At 38.3% G+C, this 20,779-nt stretch overlaps 2 protein-coding genes across 2 annotated transcripts in view; both read right to left on the bottom strand.

Moving 5' to 3' along the window:
* Positions 1–20,779, bottom strand: part of LOC130215586 (zinc finger protein 658B-like) — a 93,963-nt gene that overhangs the window by 34,173 nt on the left and 39,011 nt on the right. The gene's annotated exons all lie outside the window — the stretch shown is intronic.
* Positions 1,190–19,147, bottom strand: LOC130215578 (zinc finger protein 260-like). The gene is made up of 6 exons (XM_056447420.1): positions 19,095–19,147; positions 16,109–16,220; positions 15,074–15,604; positions 11,879–12,325; positions 6,550–7,086; positions 1,190–5,044 (listed from the first exon to the last, which is right to left on the bottom strand). Exons 2-6 carry the CDS (start codon positions 16,161–16,163, stop codon positions 4,500–4,502), a joined length of 2,115 nt encoding a protein of 704 aa, XP_056303395.1. The 5' UTR covers positions 16,164–16,220; positions 19,095–19,147; the 3' UTR covers positions 1,190–4,499.

Below are 20,779 nucleotides of genomic sequence, written 5' to 3'. Positions count from 1 at the left end.
TAATAACAAACATATTCATTCAGCAAAGAAATTGTATTGTTCCGCATGGCAAATTTCATTGGGCTGCATTAATTAATAATATAGATTGGAGAATTTTAAAGGCAATGCAAGATGAGATGAGACAAGTATGGGTGATGTTGAATAGTTTTAGGACACCTTGGATTAAAGGCATTGATCCACTTTAAATGTTGACCACTGTAAACAATGTTCTCTTACATCTGATTATTACATTTCTGTACCTCAATACTGTTAAACTCTCCAGAAAACTCTTAATAACTGTTTATTTCATTAGTATCTTTGCTCTCGTGTTAATTTATGTTTGTGATTTGTTTGTATGTTATGCAGATGCACTCCTTATCAATGACAAATGAGGAACTCTTCCTAAATAGAGATGTTTAACTCACATCCCAAAACATATCGCAGAAATACAGAATATTACAATGTCAGTTTTTTCCAGTATCGTGCAGCTCTAACATGCATGACTGAGTAATGGTGGCGTGACAAACATTTTCAGGAGTGTCCTCTAAATGTATCCACAAACTCCTCATGTTTTTAATATACAATTAAATTAATTCATTCAGCAACTTCACATGCTGATCTCTTCTTCACCACTGTTTCATCATGACAGAAGCGTTGTTGGAAATAATAGTGTGAGCGTGTTTAGTATAAAAGCCTCCACAACTCGTATAAATCAGGCTTAAAGAGAAAGGTATAAAATAATCATTAAACTAATGACGACCAGAGATGGCAGAAGTACACACATCCTTTACTCAAGTAGAAGTACAGAGGCTCATGTTTAAAAGTAAAAGTAAAAGTAAAGTACGGCCTCAAAATTTTACGTAAAAAGCATCCATTACTACTTCCTGTTTTAGTTTCATGCTGGCAACTACTGTAGATCTCACATCATGTCGATCCATTTCTGATTTTGGTGTAAAAGTTGTTGCTGATTATGAATTTGAATATTAATTGAACGGGATCGCCCCTTGAGACGAATTTCATTTTCGAGAAGGTCCCGAAGTCATACACTCAATTTCCTTTTCAGCAGGAAAGTAGCCAAGCAACATCCCTCTCTGCAATATTGCAGAGCCATTTGAGCTCCAGCGAGGGGGAGCATGAGCTCTCGCTCCTCCTCCTGTAAGCTGTTTTAATGCGTATACCCACCCCTAACCCCAACCCCCAGTGACATCACTCGTAGAAGAAGAGCAAGGAAGGAGGAGCTGGAGCTCAAGCTCCCCCTTGCTGGAGAGCTCAGGGTTTGCAGTGAGCACCACATGAAACAACACTGCTCAAAAATCTGTGTATTAGATCAAAAACAACAACTGCCATTATTGTCCATTCATACACTCAAAAAAAGAGGCCTATATCTTTACAAATAATAAACATCTTTAGTTAACACTTAATTTTGTCTAAAACATGTTTTTCTTTTGCTATAATAATATAATTAAACATGATGCTGCAGTGTTTACATGGTAATAAGACAGGTAAACAAGAGAGACACATCCTCATTCATTTTCATTTCGGCCCTTTAATTTTCAGTCCCGTTATTAATCCGGGGTCGCCACAGCGGAATGAACCGCCAACTTATCCAGCACGATTTACGCAGCGGATGCCCTTCCAGCCGAAACACATCTTTGGGAAACACCCATACACTACGGACAATTTAGCCTACCCAGTTCACCTGAACCGCATGTCTTTGGACTGTGCATTCTCAGAAATAAAGGTACACGATCTGTCGCTGGGGTGGTACCTTTTCAAAAGGTACAGATTTGTGCCTAAAAGGCTCATATTAATACATATTAGTACCTAAAAAGTACAAAAGTGTTCCTCTTAAAATTTTTAGGTGCTATGTACCATTGAGGTATTAATATAGACAAATCTGTACCTTTTGAAAAGGTACCACCCCAGTGACAGATAGTGTACCTATAGTTCTGAGAGTGTGGGAGAAACCGGAGCACCCGGACGAAACCCTTGCAAACGCGGGGAGAACATGCAAACTCCACACAGAAACGCCAACTGACCCATCCGATGCTCGAACCAACGACCTTCTTGCTGTTAGGCGACATATTTCCTTGTGCAACAGAGACCAGCTAGTGAAGTGCTGTGCAGAAAACCTCACTCCTCTGACCTCTAAAGGTGCTCTAGTGACAGACCATGGTCCATGGTCTTAAAGCTGGATTTATACTTTGGCCTGGCGCTGCATCACGGATCTCCGCTGACTGCGCGCGCATCTCGCGAAACGGACGAGACTTTTATGCTTGTTGCGTTCGCCGTTGTGATATTCTTTAAAACGACAGGCGGCGGTCAAAAGAAACCTACCGTAAAATCAGACGGATAAACAGAGAAGTAGGAAGTTTCCGGAACTACGTCATATCATTAATATCATTCAGTATTTTTAAGCTAATTATTTTTATTGTTTTTATAAATTATTTTAATGATTATAAGGATTTTTTTAACCATTCAAGATTTTTTTAATCAAACTTTGTTGCATCATTTGCTTTTGTTTATATCTCGGACAGTTTTACCTATTAAAGTTTATTAAAATATTAATGACAGCAGAACATGTGTTACTCTACAATTATATTTTTTTATTATGGCAAGAATAAAAGCAAAAATAGTACACTTACTAAAAAATACAGATGTTTTTGTTTTTAGATGTAGCCCACTCCACAATACACACATTACTGTCTGGCTGGTTTCTGTCCGCTACTTATGCTGAAAAGGCAATAATGGTCCATCATTCCTGACCATTATCACCAATAAATCAGAGTATCATCAGAGTATATTGTAAACTGATTATCAAAGACATAATTAGTTTCTTAATTATAGTTTTGTAACTATTAAATTGTTTTAAAATCAAAATTGTAATATATACACATCAGTGTAAAACCTATGAATGGTGGAAAACATCTTCTGTAATTGTGCACCAGGGTCTCCATCTTTGCCATGGCCTTAAGTTAACATAGTGTTAGCACCAGTCAGCTTTAATTGTGAGGAAAACTGTATGATTTTGAGCTTTTGTCAGCTAATTTCATCTTCTGGGTTTAAATAATTATTAGGACAAGATCAAAATCGGTGACGTAGCGCAAATCTGCTATGGAGTGAAGACCCGTCGGTTCCTCATTATTATTCAGAGCTGAGTTTTCTTATCCTATGAGAAGAGCCGGCTTCTTAATTATTCATGACTGTGCTTGCATTCCTAAGGCAAGACAGACCTGCCAGCGCAAAGCTGTGAGACCCATTGTTGATGACTGGGTGAGACCAAGTCCACAGACCCACAGCACCAGTATTTAGCCATTCATGAACTGCCGAATGTGTTTGTTTCCATGATCTATAGGGTTTAAGGCACGTTATCCCCGCGATCCTGCCAGGGCCGATACAGCAAAGCTGTTTGTGTGCAGCAAGCATTTTTATCAGGAGAGCAGTACGAGAATTGGAGAATGGCGAACTTTGTCTTTTATCAGTGGAGTTTGTTCACATTTAGACATCTCCGTGCTGCTGTGTTCGCCTAAATCCTCCAGATTACCAGCAGGGCTAATGGTTAGAATAAACAGGGCAAGAGACCTGAGTCTGCATTTAGACCTGGGGATTGAGGGAGAAGTCCTCATTCATAATGTTTATATGAACACGATTTTCTTTGTATTGATATAAATTGTGGTTGTGTGTATATTAAATTACGAATAACAAATGTAGCAGGGCATTACTGTTTATTTCTTTGCATTTTAACTTTGTAAACTATAAAATCATGCGTCTCCTCACGGTTTGTGTCTCATTTTGTGAGCTACCTGACAACAGTTGTTCGCTCCCCTCCTGCTCTGCTGGCCACATCCACTCCTCCCTCTGCTCGCAGAGCTCTACGCCCATCGAGATGCATTTTTTGAAAAAATTCTGAGGTAGATTTGAACCGAAAGTGGGGGGTTTCATGGCCCTTTAACAAACTTATCCCTAAGATTTTTCCAAACCTTTTAACCAAACCTTTCCCACTGCTGTTGCAATTTCTAGCCAAGAATTATTGGTCATCAGGTTATCTCTATGATCACGGATCATAAAGATGTCTGTACAGGCGTACTGTTTCAGACAAAATCTCTTCAAAGCGTTTTATATTCAATTCAAATCAAATGCGGCACGCACAAACTGTTCGCTCGAGTCTAAAAAAACCCCATGTACTCCTCCGACCAAAATTATGTTGTGCGCACCCAAAGCAAACCTCTGCAAACACAACGATGATGTCACATTCGCTGCGCACACTCAAGCAAACTAGCAGACGTGTCAAGTATAAACCAAGTCTAAGCCTCCTTGTTAGAGCAACCAAATCCCATATGAAGAGTTTGATCCCAGCTCGGAGCGGGTTGGATGGTGTAATACATGTGTGCAAACTGCAAATGTTTAGGAGTTAGGATGCTCAAACTACTTTAAAAGCCTACATCTGGACACATTTGCTAGTTGTGGGTTTGCTGGGACAGTCTTTATCCTAAATAATGCAACCTGGACCTTTAGATGATCTACTTACTGTGAAAGTTTATTGTGTGTAAATGTAGAGAAGATGAATGTGTGAAACTCTTCCCACAAGCAGTGCAGTGATACGGTTTCTCTCCAGTGTGAATCCTCTCGTGTGTTTTCATGTTTTTAGAAACACTGAATCCCTTGCCGCAGTGTGAACACTTGTAAGGTTTCTCTCCGGTGTGGATCCTCAAGTGTGATTTTAGCTGTCCTGAATGATTGAATCTCTTGTCGCAGTGTGAACACTGGTGAGGTTTCTCTCCAGTGTGGAGCTTTATGTGTGATCTGAGATTTCGTGAAATATTGAAACTCCAGTCGCAGTGTGAACACTTGTAAGGTTTCTCTCCAGTGTGGATCCTCATGTGATCAGTGAGGCCGCTTTTGCGGGTGAAACTCTTTCCACACTGAGTGCAGGTCAAACTATTTACAGCTGTTCCTTTCACTGAAATACTATGTTCAGTCTCTGATTGGGTTTTTTCTTCACTTTTGACATGATGTTTCTCCTCATCTTCATTCAGTTCTTCACTCTCCTCCTTCACCATCACATCTGAAAATTAAATAAAGAAGTGCTAGTTATTAACAGTTCCTCTAAAAAAGACTTGACAGTGCAATCATTACTGACTAAAACACACGTGTGCAAACTGTAAATGTTTATGAGCATGTGTGAATAAAAGGTTTTGTTGTGCTGATCACTTTCCATTTGCTGTCAAAGTTTCAAACTCCAAATTCACTTTAAACTTCTGAATGACTGTCATTAGTGTGTCTGAGTAATTAAAAATGCTACAACTACTTTAAAAGCCAACATTTGGGCTCATTACTCTTTCTTTGAGGAACATCAGTGTTAAACATTTCAATAACTTTCTCTTATGTTTGTTGGCAAATTGGCGATCCTCGGCCCATCTTTGCTCCTAAAGGACTAGACCTTTCTTGGATGCTGCTTTTGTACCCAATCATAATTACAATCACCTGCTGACATCACCTGTTTCCAATCACATCATTATTTCACCAAATTACCTGATTACGAGCCCTAAACTGCTACTGTCACAACGATTTTTTAAAATGTGTTGTAAGAAAATAAATGAGGAAAAACACATTAAATAATGTTTGTTGTTTTGTCTGCAATGAAATACAAGTCAAAGTAAAGTCACTACCTTCTGTTTTTGTTTGTGTTTTCCAAACTGTCTCAACTTTTTCTGATTCGGGGTCGTAGCTACAACTATAATAATATAGATGGCGCTTTAGCTTTTCATTTGCTCTATCTTTTCAACCTTTGCCATCACATATTATGGTGATGTAGCTGACAGTGTGTGTAATTAAAAATGCTCCAACTACTTTAAAAGCCGACATCTGGCCACATTTGTCTAGTTTTGAGTTTGCTGGGACTGACACTGAAGGTACAACAGAACCCAAGATCTCCTGTGTCTCTGCTAAGGAGAATAACAGCATCTGCTGTGTCCTTTAGTGAAGTTTATTTATAAACTTATTTCGAGAGGATCTTGTGCTTATGATTGCTTGCATCCGGCCCCACATTATTCAATTTATGATTCACCAATCAGACGATTTCTAAGCCACTATAAATTCCCTAAGCTCCAAATGACAGCTATCTTCTTTTTGAAGAATCTCCCCTCCTCCTCAACCTTTCCTAGATGGGTGGCACGGTGGCCCAGTGATTAGCACTGTTGCCTCACAGCAAGAACATCACTGGTTCTAGTCTTTACCAAGCCAGCCGATGTTTCTGTGCGGAGTTTACACATTCTCCCCGTGCTCATGTGGGTTTCCCCCGGGTTCCCAGGTTTCCTCCTACCGTCAAAAAACATGCAACTTAAGTTAATTGACTAATCCAAATCAGCACCGTAGACATGCTCCTAGTAAATAGCTATTTCTTAAGAGCAATCAGTATCTGTTCATTAGCTACTACAGCAGGGGAGTTTCGAGATCTACCTGAGCTCAAACTCCCCTCTCGCCCTGCAAACGGGAGGGAGCCCCGGGCTCAAGGATCTTATGAGCTCAGGGCTTGTGAAATGTTTGTGGATGTTTAGATGATCTACTTACTCTGACAGTTCATTGTGTGTTTTCGTAGAGAAGATGAATATGAGAATCTCTTCCCACAAGCAGTGCAGTGATACGGTTTCTCTTCAGTGTGAGTCCTCTCATGTGCTTTCATGCATGCTGAAACACTGAATTGCTTGCCGCAGTGTGAACACTGGTAAGGTTTCTCTCCAGTGTGGATCCTCAAGTGTGATTTTAGGACTCCTGGATGACTGAATCTCTTGCCGCAGTGTGAACACTGGTGAGGTTTCTCTCCAGTGTGGAGCTTCATGTGTGATCTGAGGTTTCGTGAAATATTAAAACTCCAGTCGCAGTGTGGACACTTGAAAGGTTTCTCTCCAGTGTGGATCCTCATGTGATCAGTGAGGCCGCTTTTGCGGGTGAAACTTTTTCCACACTGAGAGCAGGTCAAACTATTTACAGCTGTTCCTTTCACTGAAATACTATGTTCAGTCTCTGATTGGGTTTTTTCTTCTCTTTTGACATGATGTTTCTCCTCATCTTCATTCAGTTCTTCACTCTCCTCCTTCACCGTCACATCTGAAAGTTAATTTTAAGAGGTTAGATTTTAACAGTTCCTCTAGAACAAAAAAATTAAGCAAATAAGTTTAAGAGGCTAGCTATTAGGTTTGTAAACAGCACATGACTCAACAGTGCAAGAAAATGGTGAGGGAGGTGAGATCGATGCGCAAGTGATTAAAAATGCTCCACATAGTTTAAAAGCCTCATCTGGGCACATTTGTCTGCTTGTGAGTTTGCTGGGACAGTCTTTCACTGACACTAAAGGTACAACAGAACCAGAACCCTGCTAAAAGCTCACTGTAAAACTCCATCTCTCCACTCACAGCAGCAGAACACAGCGCTGAACATGTGCTTATTTATTATCCTAAATGCAACCTGGACCTTTAGATGATCTACTTACTGTTACAGTTTATTGTGTGTTTTCGTAGAGAAAACGAATATGTGAAACTCTTCCCACAAGCAGTGCAGTGATACGGTTTCTCTCCAGTGTGAATCCTCACGTGTGTTTTCAGGTTCGTTGAATCGCTGAATCTCTTGCCGCAATGTGAACACTGGTAAGGTTTCTCTCCAGTGTGAGTCCTCTCGTGTGATTTCAGATATCTTGAATGACTGAATCTCTTGTCGCAGTGTGAACACTGGTAAGGTTTCTCTCCAGTGTGAGTCCTCATGTGTCTTTTCAAGCTTTGTGAACAACTGAATCTCTTGTCGCAGTGTGAACACTTGTAAGGTTTCTCTCCAGTGTGGATCCTCATGTGATAATAGAGAGTGCTTTTATGGCTGAAACTCTTTCCACACTGAGTGCAGGTGAAGCGTTTTACAGCTGTTCCTTTCACTGAAATACTATGTTCAGTCTCTGATTGGGTTTTTTCTTCACTTTTGACATGATGTTTCTCCTCATCTTCATTCAGTTCTTCACTCTCCTCCTTCACCATCACATCTGAAAGTTAATTTTAAGAGGTTAGATTTTAACAGTTCCTCTAGAGAAGGGGTGTCCAAAGTCGGTCCTGGAGGGCCGGTGTCCTGCTGATCTTAGCTCCAACTTGCTTCAACACAGCTGCCTGGAAGTTTCTAGTATACCAAGTAAGAGCTTGATTAGCTTGTTCAGGTGTGTTTGATTAGGGTTGGAGCTAAACTCTCCAGGACACCGGCCCTCCAGGACCGACTTTGGACACCCCTGCTCTAGAGCATAGGTCTCAAACTCAATTCCTGGAGGGCCGCAGCTCTGCACAGTCATGAACACCTTCATTAGTTGGATCAGCTGTTTGATCAGGGTTAGAGCAAAACTGTGTCCTCCAGGAATTTAGTTTGAGACCTACGCTCTAGAAAGTGTTGACAGTGCAATCATTACTAACTAAAACACACGTGTGCAAACAGTAAATGTTTATGAGCATGTTTGAATAAAAGGTTTTGTTGTGCTGATCACTTTCCATTTGCTCTGTCTTCTCAAACTCCAAATTCACTTTAAACTTCTGAATGACTGTGATTAGTGTGTCCGAGTAACTAAAAATGCTACAACTACTTTAAAAGCTGACATTTGGGCTCATTTCATCACCTTGGAATTATAAGGTTCTGTCTGCGTTTTGAATGATTTTGAGATGTTGAGCTTCAAAGTTCTGCATTCCATATAGCAAACAGTATGTGTGTAACATTTGTTTTTTAAATAAAAAGTCTTAAAATGTAAACAACTTATACAACTTATAAAAAACATGCCATAATGTAAATAAGTTGTCAATTAATAAGATTGTCAATAACTCATTTTTGATGTCAAATAGAAACTTATAATTCTAAGATGACGATTTGTCTTTCTTCGAGGAATGTTGTTTTTAAACATTTCAATAACTTTCTCACGTATTTGTTGGCAAACTGACAAATCCTCGGCCCATCTTTGCTCCTAAAGGACTAGACCTCCCTCTAAAGAACTACTTCCTCTTTGTTAACTTGCGTTTGCAAAAGATGCAATATGTGAACAGCCTGAATGGCTTGAGGGAATGATGACGAAACCACATCATACTTATAGAATTTATCATTATATACATTCTATCAACTCCACAATTATCCTAAATGATGTAACCTGAACCTTTAGATGATCTACTTACTGTGATAGTTTTTTGTGTGTAATCGTAGAGAAGATGAAGATGTGAAACTCTTCCCACAAGCAGTGCAGTGATACGGTTTCTCTCCAGTGTGAATCCTCACATGTTTTTTTAGGACTCCTGAATGACTGAATCTCTTGCTGCAGTATGAACACTGGTAAGGTTTCTCTCCGGTGTGAGTCCTCATGTGTGATTTCAGGTTTTGTGAACAACTGAATCTCTTGTCGCAGTGTGAACACTGGTAAGGTTTCTCTCCAGTGTGGATCCTCATGTGATAATTGAGAGCGCTTTTGCGGCTGCAACTCTTTCCACACTGAGTGCAGGTCAAACTATTTACAGCTGTTTCTTTCACTGAAATACTATGTTCAGTCTCTGATTGGGTTTTTTCTTCACTTTTGACACGATGTTTCTCCTCATCTTCATTCAGTTCTTCACTCTCCTCCTTCACCATCACATCTGAAAATTAAATAAATAAGAGCTAGTTATTAACCGTCTCTCTAGAAAGTCTTGACAGTGCAATCATTACTGACTAAAAACACATGTGTGAATAAAAGGTTTTGTTGTGCTGATCACTTTCCATTTGCTGTCAAAGTGTCAAACTCCAAATTCACTTTAAACTTCTGAATGACTGTCATTAGTGTGTCCGAGTAATTAAAATGCTACAACTACTTTAAAAGCCAACATCTGGGCTCATTTCTCTTTCTTTGAGGAACATCAGTGTTAAACATTTCAATAACTTTCTCACGTATTTGTTGGCAAACTGGTGATCCTCAGCCCATCTTTGCTCCTAAAGGACTAGACCTTTCTTGGATGCTGCTTTTGTACCCAATCATAATTATGGTACGCATTACTTTCTCTTTGTTTTTGCGTTTGAAAAAGATGTAAAATGTGAACAGCCTGAATGGCTTGAGATAGGGCTGCACGATTACAGAAAAATGCTAATCACGATTATTTTGCTCAAAATGTTAATCATGATTAATGACGATTATTCCTTTGTTTGTATATATATATATATATATATATATATGTGTGTGTGTGTATTATATATATTCTTATTAAACTTCACAGCCACAAATATAAAAATACACAACTTAGATACTAAGAATCTGATGCTTGTTACATAATTTAAATTTCGATTCCTCTTGTCCAATTTCTGCATGCACATTTTTTTTCAATCATTACTCTGCCAGGAACTTTGCCGCTGGAGAGCACCTTCAATAATAATCTAAACATTTCATTAGACATGGACCGCAAGATGTGCTCAAAAGAGTGGCTACATGTGGTGAAGAACGATGGCAAAGCTAAGTGTAATTATTGTAATAAACTAATAAGTTATAAAGCAGTATGTCGTGACTAACATGACAAAGCATCTGTGGTTGGTTTATACTTCACGAATATCGAATTAAAAGAATGGTGTGTTAGGTTTATTGTGCATCCCGCGGGTGCAACCAACAAGAGTTGTGCATTTTAGTTTAACTTTGAGTGTTATGAGCAGTTCGATGTTAGTTTTTATGTAAATATATCGAGCTGAAACCAAACCTAATTTTTTCCTGCCATTTCTCTTCAGCAAATTAGATTTTTTAAAGCTGCTTGATTCTTTTAAAACCGTAAGCAGAGCCTGTAAATTGGTGTTTTTCCATAAGATACACCTTTATGAATGTTTTATTTTATGTGTATAGTCTTTAATGTGCTTTTTAATCATTTTATTCTATTCAAAGCAGCACTCAGATGCAAATTTATCTTCGAAAATGTGGCATGAGAGCGATGCATGTGTCGGATGATTGCCTTTTTTTCTGCGCGTGCGAGATCAATTCCTGATCCTTTGCATAAAGGTTTTAATCAAAAGACAGGTAATTTAATTACTGTCGATGTGCTAAAATATTTGTTAAACGAATGTTATTTTAAAAAAGCATATATATAAAACTAAATACAGTGCATGGTCTAATCGGAAATAAAGGAAATTAGTTATACATTTCATTATTTAATGCATAAAATAGGCTAGTCTTTTTATTAATGCAGTTTAATTGATCAAACTTTTAATTACATTTTTATTTCCTGTAAATAATAAAAGTTTCATCAGATTGATGAAAATGAACCTGAATACCTGCGTGAACAGGGCTACAATGACTTTTTTTTTTACATCAAAACAATTGGATACAGTGTCTTCTGTCTACATGACTGGCAAAAACAACAGCTGAATCTCTGCAAATATTTGGGTAACTAATAAAACAAATGTTGTCTGGTTTAGTGATGTTAGTTACGCATAGAAAGATGCGAAGCAGAATTATGAGTGCATCAACCCACTGATGGCAGCCACTTTGTGATGGTTTTTAAGGTGGCTAATGAGGTTTATTGTGTTACCTTGGGAGGTTTGGACTGAACAGGAGCAAAGGCTACCTGATCAACATTGCATTCCTCGAAAAAAAACACTTGCAATCTAGACGCAGTCACCTCATGATGATGCGGTACAATCCATAAACTCCGCCCATTATAATAGCGGCTTGGTCTTTATACTATAAAATCGCGACGATATTTAATATTGATCATGGGCCACAAATATCGTTATCGTGATCATAATACGTTAATTCGTGCAGCCCTAGCTGGAGAGAATGATGATGTTACCACATCATACTTATATAATTTAGCATTATATACATTCTATCAACTCCACAATTATCCAAAACAGTACAACCTGGACCTTTAGATGATCTACTTACTGTGATAGTTTTTTGTGTGTTTTCGTAGAGAAGATGAATCTGTGAAACTCTTCCCACAAGCAGTGCAGTGATACGGTTTCTCTCCTGTGTGGATCCTCACATGTTTTTTCAGGCCTCCTGAATGATTGAATCTTTTGTCACAGTGTGAACACTGGTAAGGTTTCTCTCCAGTGTGAGTCCTCGTGTGTGTTTTCAGGTTTTGTGAACAACTGAATCTCTTGTCGCAATGTGGACACTTGTAAGGTTTCTCTCCAGTGTGGATCCTCATGTGATGATTGAGACCACTTTTGCAGCTCAAACTCTTTCCACACTGAGTGCAGGTCAAACTATTTACGGATGTTTCTTTCACTGAAACACTATGTCCAGTCTCTAATTGGGTTTTTTCTTCACTTTTGACTTGATGTTTCTCCTCATCTTTTTTCAGTTCTTCACTCTCCTTAATCGCATCTGAAATTAAATAAGAGCTAGTTTTTAACAGTTCCTCTAGAAAGTCTTGACAGTGCAATCATCACTGACTAAAACACACGTGTGCAAACTGTAAATCTTTATGAGCATGTGTGAATAAAAGGTTTTGTTGTGCTGATCACTTTCCATTTGCTCTGTCTTCTCAAACTCCAAATTCACTTTAAACTTCTGAATGACTGTGATTAGTGTGTCCGAGTAATTAAAAATGCTCCAGCTACTTTAAAAGCTGACATCTGGGCTTGTTTCTCTGCTTGTGAGTTTGCTGGGACAGTCTTGAATGTCTTCTGTCTTCCTATCTTTCTTTGAGGAACATCATTGTTAAACATTTCAACAACTTTCTCACGTATTTGTTGGCAAACTGGTGATCCTCGTCCCATCTTTGCTCCTAAAGGACTAGACCTTTCTTGGATGCTGCTTTTGTACCCAATCATAATTACAATCACCTGCTGACATCACCTGTTTCCAATCACATCATTATTTCACCAATTTACCTGACTACGAGCCCTAAACTGCTACTGTCACAACGATTTTTTTAAATGTGTTGTAAGAAAATAAATGAGGAAAAACACATTAAATAATGTTTGTTGTTTTGTCTGCAATGAAATACAAGTCAAAGTAAAGTGACTATCTTCTGTTTTTATTTGTGTTTTCCAAACTGTCCCAACTTTTTCGAATTTGAGGTGGTAGCTACAACTATAATAATATAGATGGCGCTTTAGCTTTTCATTTGCTCTATCTTTTCAACCTTTGCCATCACATACTATGGTGATGTAGCCGACAATGTGCGTCATTAAAAATGCTCCAACTACTTTAAAAGCCGACATCTGGCCACATTTGTCTAGTTTTGAGTTTGCAGGGACAGTCTTTCACTGACACTGAAGGTACAACAGAACCCAAGATCTCCTGTGTCTCTGCTGAGCAGAATATCAGCATTTACTGTGTCCTTTATTGTTGTTTATGGAGCCGTTCACTTTGAGTCAAAAATGTGTGGAAAGTGCAACTCGCACTACTTACTCTTCCTAACTTGCGTTTGCAAAAGATGTAATATGTGAACAGCCTGAATGGCTTGAGGGAATGATGAAGAAACCTCATCATACTTTTATAATTTATCATTATATACATTCAATCAACTCCTTATTCATCCTAAATAATGTAACCTGGATGTTTGTTCAATGTAATGTGTATTTATTAGTGGTGGGCCATTATCGGCGTTAAGGCGAGACTTATCACGCAATAAAAAAATATCGCCTATTCTCAAAGTTGGTTTAAAAGATAGGGTGTACGCAAGCTATGGTGACTTTCACCTTGATATTTTAGCATGGATGTATAGCTGACCGGTGAGCCGTCTGACAAAATAGTGCCCTTCTGAATCAAACCAGCATGACTTTAACTGCAGTTCGGCAGTTTCACTTTAACTCATGAACATTTCATTCATGACCCCGTGACAAACTGGAGTATTAGACGCAAATAAGGAGTAAGGACTGGTGAGAGTGTTATGGAATTTAATAATGCATGTCAAATGGAAAGAAAAAACTTCCGCATTTTGCAATGTGTGTGTGTGTGTGTGTGTGTGTGTGTAGATCTTGTCGGAAAATATGCCGATAGTTCTACATGACGGTAATAGTTTGATAGTGGTGTTTACTTCAATAATGCCACTAATATCTGCATACTCCACATGTCTTAATTCCATTTCTGTTTAGTTCAGTTATGACTTTAGTCAGATTAAGGTCATCAAATAAATAAATAAATAAATAAACAAATAAAAAATAATGGCTGTTTGGAGCTTATGTAGGCCAACAGTTCAAAATTCATGTTTAACTGAATAAATTTGTAAACTCAAGTACATCTTATTATTTATTTTCATCACCAATTATCATAGTAGAACAGTTTCTCAAGCCGTTTGTGATGCATTTTGGAAACAGGAGACCAGCTCCTCGTCTAATGCGCCACCTGGCTTGAGAAACCTGTTCTCAAAGACTTACTTTTAGTCATTATTTGGGTAGCACACATATTCTGAATACCTTTGGCAGAATTCAAATAAGCCATTTTAATCTAGATTAATTCCAAGATTACAGTGAGATTAATCTAGATTAAAAAAATTAATCTATGCCCACCTATAGTATTTATATAACATATTTTATCGTGTATGGCCATACACCCAAATCATGACCCCACTTAGTCATTAGTTACCCACTTCACAATCATTAGGGGAGGGGGGTTGTCTGTCCACATCACCACCAGTGTGCAGCATCCACTTGGATGCTGCGACGGCAACCACAGGACAATGGTGCCAGTGCGCTCACCACACACCAGCCATTGGTGTAGCGGAGAGACAGTGATAGAGCCAATTCGGTGGATGGGGATGATTAAGAGGCAAATGGAGGAAATTTGGCCAGGACACTGGGGTTACACCTCCACTCTTTACAAGAAGTGCCATGGGATATTTAATGACCACAGACAGTCAGGACCTTGGTTTAACATCTCATCCAAAACACAGTGCCCACCAACAGTACAACGTACCCTTCACTATACTGGGGCATTAGGACCCACACAGACCACAGGTTGAGCGCCCCCTGCTGGCCTCACTAACACCACTTCCAAAAGAAACCTAGTTTTACCATGTGGTCTCCCATCCAGGTACTGACCAAACTCAGCCCTGCTTAGCTTCAGTGAGTAACGGCCTTGGGCTGCAGGGTGAAATGTCTGTGGATGTTTAGATGATCTACTTACTGTGACAGTTTATTGTGTGTTTTCGTAGAGAAGACAAATACGAGAATCTCGTCCCACATGCAGTGCAGTGATACGGTTTCTCTTCAGTGTGAGTCCTCTCATGTGCTTTCATGCATGCTGAAACACTGAATCTCTTGCCGCAGTGTGAACACTGGTAAGGTTTCTCTCCGGTGTGGATCCTCAAGTGTGATTTCAGGTGTCCTGAATGATTGAATCTCTTGCCGCAGTGTGAACACTGGTGAGGTTTCTCTCCAGTGTGAAGCATTAAGTGAGATTTGAGGTTTCTTGATTTATTAAATCTCCAGTCGCAGTGTGGACACTTGAAAGGTTTCTCTCCAGTGTGGATCCTCATGTGTTCATTGAGACCACATTTGCGGCTGAAACTCTTTCCACACTGAGTGCAGGTCAAACTATTTACAGCTGTTCCTTTCACTGAAATACTATGTTCAGTCTCTGATTGGGTTTTTTCTTCACTTTTGACTTGATGTTTCTCCTCATCTTCATTCAGTTCTTCACTCTCCTCAATCACATCTGAAATTAAGCAAATAAGTTTTAAGAGGCTAGCTATTAGGTTTGTAAACAGCACAACAGTGACTCAACAGTTCATGAAAATGGTGAGGGAGGCGAGATCGATGCGCAAGTGATTAAAAACGCTCCACATATTTTAAAAGCCTCATCTGGGCACATTTGTCTGCTTGTAAGTTTGCTGGGACAGTCTTTCACTGACACTGAAGGTACAACAGAACCAGAACCCTGCTAAAAGCTCACTGTAAAACACAGCGCTAAACATGTGCTTATTGATTATTATTATGTTTGATGCATTCTAGAAGCTGGTTTTCATTTAATTTAAAGGTTCAGTTCATATATCTGACTACTTTAATGACAAAATTGTAAACATAAAGGAAAATTATGAATGCAGTGCAATATAAAATAAAAGATAATATGAAAAAGAACTAAAACGAGTGAAGTGTGTAAAGTTTCACAACATCACTGTTCTTCAGCTTCATTAATGAAGAGTAGTGAATAAACACAAACCTATTAGTTCTTCAGTCTCTTCCCGTTTAATTCTGCAGGGTTCTGGATCACTCATCTTCTCACTGTCCTTCAATAAACTCTGTCTTTAGAGATTTCACTGATGGTGGCAGAGCTAAAGAATAAACAGAAAAAAATGTATTCATTTACACTGATAGACAAAATATATCAATATGGTAGTCAATGATCTGAAGAAATAAAGGATTTCAGCAGCTCTGATAATATTGATGAGCCTTAGACGATTAACCCTCATAAAACTATTCAGGCTCAGCAGCAGATCACATTATACTCTGTTTTTTTTTTTTTGCAAATACATTAATAAAAATGTCATTTTATGAAGAAAATGCCTACCGAATTAAGGGATTAACCGTTACTGTTTAGCAAAAATCTATTATTTTGAAATGAAATCTCCCTGCCGAGAAAATTTGACTTTCTTCTTTCTGTTTTCGATAGCCCAGAGTAACGCCACTGTCATTTTTCAGTTATCAGAAATTTGACATATTTCTCATGTTTTCATGTAGCGCTTTAAAGCCGAATTGATTTACACTGATAATATAATTAATATGGTAGTCAATGATCTGAAGACATAGAGGATTTCAGCAGCTCTGATAATATTGATGAGCCTTCGACGATTAACCCTCATTAAACTATTCAGCATCAGCAGCAGATCATGTTATACTCTGGTGACTTTTTGCTAATACATTACGTAAATGTCATTATGAAGAAAAAGGAAACTAAACATTATAAAATATGTAATGAAGGGATTAACCGTTACTGTTTAGCAAAAATCTATTAATTTGAAATGAAATCTCCCTGCCGAGAAAATTTGACTTTCTTCTTCTTATTTTCGGATAATCTATGAAGAAAAGCCCAGAGTTACTCCACTGTCATTTTTCAGTGATCAGAATTTCGTCATGTTTATCTCATGTTTTCATGGAGCATTTTAAAGCTACGGTTCATCAGCAAATCGCTCGTATGTCAGCTAATAGACAAACAAGCTGCACCTTCAGCAAACCTCCTAATACCTGCAGTACGAGACTTTTGAACATTTATGAGCGTTAAAAGTGGTGGGTCAAAAATATTTGACTGCGTGTCACTACATCCTAAACAACTAAAAACAATACAAAACAATACAACTAAAGCAATCTGCACTGCTGAGCGAGAGCGCTTCTCTTCCTGTTAAACTGAACATCGACATTCAGAATCTATGATCGATCTAATTTTTCCAGGACGAATTTTTCAATAAATTTTTCCAACCGCGTGTGGAGTCGCGTGACCGTGCTCTGTTAAAGGCTGATTTCTACTTCTTTGCAACCATATCTGATCTCTGGTTAAGTAGTACGATGGACCCATTCTTGAGTCTTACTTTGCACTAAATTGACTAGCAATGTCTCCACCCACCTATTTTTATGCGCATTTTGGATACGTACATAAAAAAAGGTTATAATAAAAATGAAATAAAAATGACAAGATGCACGTAAACTTTAAAATTGCGCATTAAAATGTGCGCTTAACTGAGAAGGATAAACTTTTTAATTCGATAAGATGAAAGTAATAAGACAAACTTTTATTGCACAAATTCCAGTATGCGCATTAAAAAAGGTCATGTGACTTTATTATAAGAGATCATGTGATGATAAAAATGGGTGCGAATGGACAAACCAGCAGGCTGAGCACATTGTAAAACATCTGAAATGTTGTTTTGATCATTCTAAAACGCCTTAACCATCTTAGTATGTGTTCTTATATTATTAATGACCTCCAGAATTAAGAGTGTCTGTGCTCCGCGTCTCACACCTTCAAACGCCACCGCGCGTTCACTGCGTGTCAGGATTGCCTTCTGAGGCGCAAGTCGTTTATTAAATGTAGAAAAGATAGATGCAGCTTCTTTTATCACAGCAAATTCTGTTTTACTGATGATATTTGGTGCCAGTTTATCAGGAAGTGACGATTTTGTTTGCTTTTTCCATGTTGGATGGAAACGCTGCTTTATTTGCACGTCTTTTATGCGATATTCCAGTTTTGCACATAAAGTTCATGAGCATTTTTGGATGGAAACATAGCTAATGATTAGACGGAATATTTTCCATTACATTAAGATTATTACTTACATTAAAATATTTGTTTACAGAAGATGCAAGAAATGCTTCAATATTATTTACAGGATGTGCAAGAGTTTTTTTTTAGAAGAGATACTGCTTATTTTCTGCTTTCAATATGAAAATTTGTTTCCAATTTTTGTTTCCAAACGTGCAAGTTATTTAGACAATGCGTGTTTTTAATTTCAGTTGTTCAATGTTGATGTTCAATATATAATCATAGATAATAGTGTGTTTCCTTCAATTATTTTAAACTCAATAAAGCAGCCTTCATTCAAACACCTCTCACTTGTAATATGTGAGCAAAATAAGAAACCAAATAAATAAAATATTCCTTCATTAATCGTAATAGAGTGTGAATGTTCAATTAATCGAGGTTTTTTTTATGCCAAATCGCATAACCCTAACTGCAGACACAGGGTACGGATGTGATTCATTTCAGATACCTTACAGCAGACATTTCCTAATATTTATTTATCATGGAAATGATCACTGGTGTGACTTTTCTAATGGGTAACACCACTGAAGATCATTGTCTCTAACTGGTCATCCACTGTTGTTTGTTTTTCGCAATCATATAAGTAAAAACGTGTCGATATACATATTAAAGGATAAATTTACATACATTGAATTCTGTTACATCTTTACATCATAATTTGCGTTATCATTACTCAAACTATTAGAAAAGCGAGCACACTACGTTAACGTTACACAGATAAACACAAATACACCGATCATATTATCCTCTCAGAGCTACTCACCGCCTGCTGTATTGTTTTAGTCGGCAGACACACAGCTAGAGGTGAACTCAATGCAGAATTGTCACGTTAATAAACTGTAAAGTGTGTTTTACTGTTGTGTAAACACGAGAAAAAGCGTCAACGACTCACCTCAGCTCTGAAAACTCGACGCTGGATGAACGCGTCTGTCTGTGCTGACGTCATCACGTCAGCACAACGGAGGATGCTCAAAAACGCGCGGAGTTAACTCCTGACGAGCCAAAACAAAACTGCTAACGTCGACAAAAACCCATCTTAAATCATTTAAACATCTTTGTATCTTTTAGTGAATGATATGTACATAGTACAATTTTTAATAATTATATAATTTACGGGATTCATGCACGTTGACAGCTAATATGATTTAAAGCAGCACACGATATTTATCAAATATCAAAATGTAACATTAAATATAAATATGCCACACCAGAAAGAACCGCCAACTTGTCCAACATATGTTTTACACATCCATTCACACACACACACACTCTCATGCACTACGGCCAATTTAGTTAATTCAATTCACCTAAAGCAGAGACATAGCGGACATTTTAAAAGTGGGGAGGACAGCTGTGTGAGATCCAAAAGTTTACGTTTATATAATTATTAATCACCTGTCTCTAAATGGTCTGTCTCTAAAAGTGAGGGGGACATATCCCCCCCAGTAGCTACGCCCCTGACTTATAGCACATGTGTTTGGATTGTGGGCAAAAACGTAGCACCCAGGGAGAACATGCAAACTCAGTAATGTTAACTGACCCAGCCAGGACTTGAACCAGCGACCTTCTTGCTGTGAGGCAACTGTGCTAACCACTGAGCCACCATGTTGCCCTCAATAGAATCATATCACCCCAATTTAATCTTGATAATAAAATATTGTTTCTTATATGCAGTGCTCACCATAATATATGAGTGCACCCCTCACAAATCTCTCATTTAAATTAATAATTTCTATAGACGAATTACAGTTTTGTAAACATTCAGGATGCGTGTGCATGGAGGTTTCAGAAAAAAGAGGGAGCGCTTGCATTTACAGCGAGGGAATGACATCCGATGAGTTTGTTGTTGTCTTAGAAATAAGTTATATTGATTACATATTGATTACATATATATATATATATATATATATATATATATATATATATATATAAAATACATAATGCTTTCAGCTTGTTATAACAGATTGTCACCCAGTTATAAGCAGTTATTCAGCAAAATTAACGTTAAAATGAGCGGCATTTGTCTGACAGGTCCATATGCGACATACCTGCCAACATTCGGATCTTAAAATCAGGGAGATTTTGAGGAGGGGAGGGGGGTTGAAGGTGCACGCGAACTGGGGAGCAGGTATGGAGATGGTTGAGCGTTGGTGCGCATGGGGACTGAACCAAAAAGCTGAGGGGGGGACAGAACAATACGGGAGGTGGGCGGGAGATGGGTCTGAAATACAGGAAACTCCCGGGAAAAACGGAAGTGTTGGCAGGTATGATTTGCGAAAGCACCCTCTCAATTGATATTGGATAAGACGAAATGCATCCAGTCCCAGTATAAATATACAACTATCTCATTGAAGCTCTAAGTGATTTTACAAGAGAGAAGTTAAAGTCCTACAAGTCTTTGGATGCCTACAATTTTGTTCTGTCTGGTCATGTGCCAGAAATAATGTTCCATGATTACCAGATTCAACACTTTGCAGTGCTAAAAACCGAGGTTCTCCCTAGCCAAAGACAAGGAAAGAAGACTGAGCTACACAAGGCCTGGGTAATCATCAAAAAGCATTACAACTGCATTCACTA

The sequence above is a fragment of the Danio aesculapii genome, chromosome 22 (assembly GCF_903798145.1).
Source record: "Danio aesculapii chromosome 22, fDanAes4.1, whole genome shotgun sequence".
Classification (NCBI taxonomy): Eukaryota; Metazoa; Chordata; class Actinopteri; order Cypriniformes; family Danionidae; genus Danio; species Danio aesculapii.
Note: the sequence above shows the minus strand (reverse complement) of the source record. Positions and strands in the feature narration are given on the sequence as shown.

Coding starts and splice junctions, on each gene's coding strand:
- LOC130215578 (XM_056447420.1), bottom strand. CDS start 16,163: ATGAGTGATCCAGAACCCTGCAGAATTAAACGGGAAGAGACTGAAGAA. Junction 15,605..16,108: donor AGAGACTGAAGAACTAATAG/GTTTGTGTTTAT, acceptor GCTTAATTTCAG/ATGTGATTGAGGAGAGTGAA. Junction 12,326..15,073: donor ACACACAATAAACTGTCACA/GTAAGTAGATCA, acceptor ATTTAATTTCAG/ATGCGATTAAGGAGAGTGAA.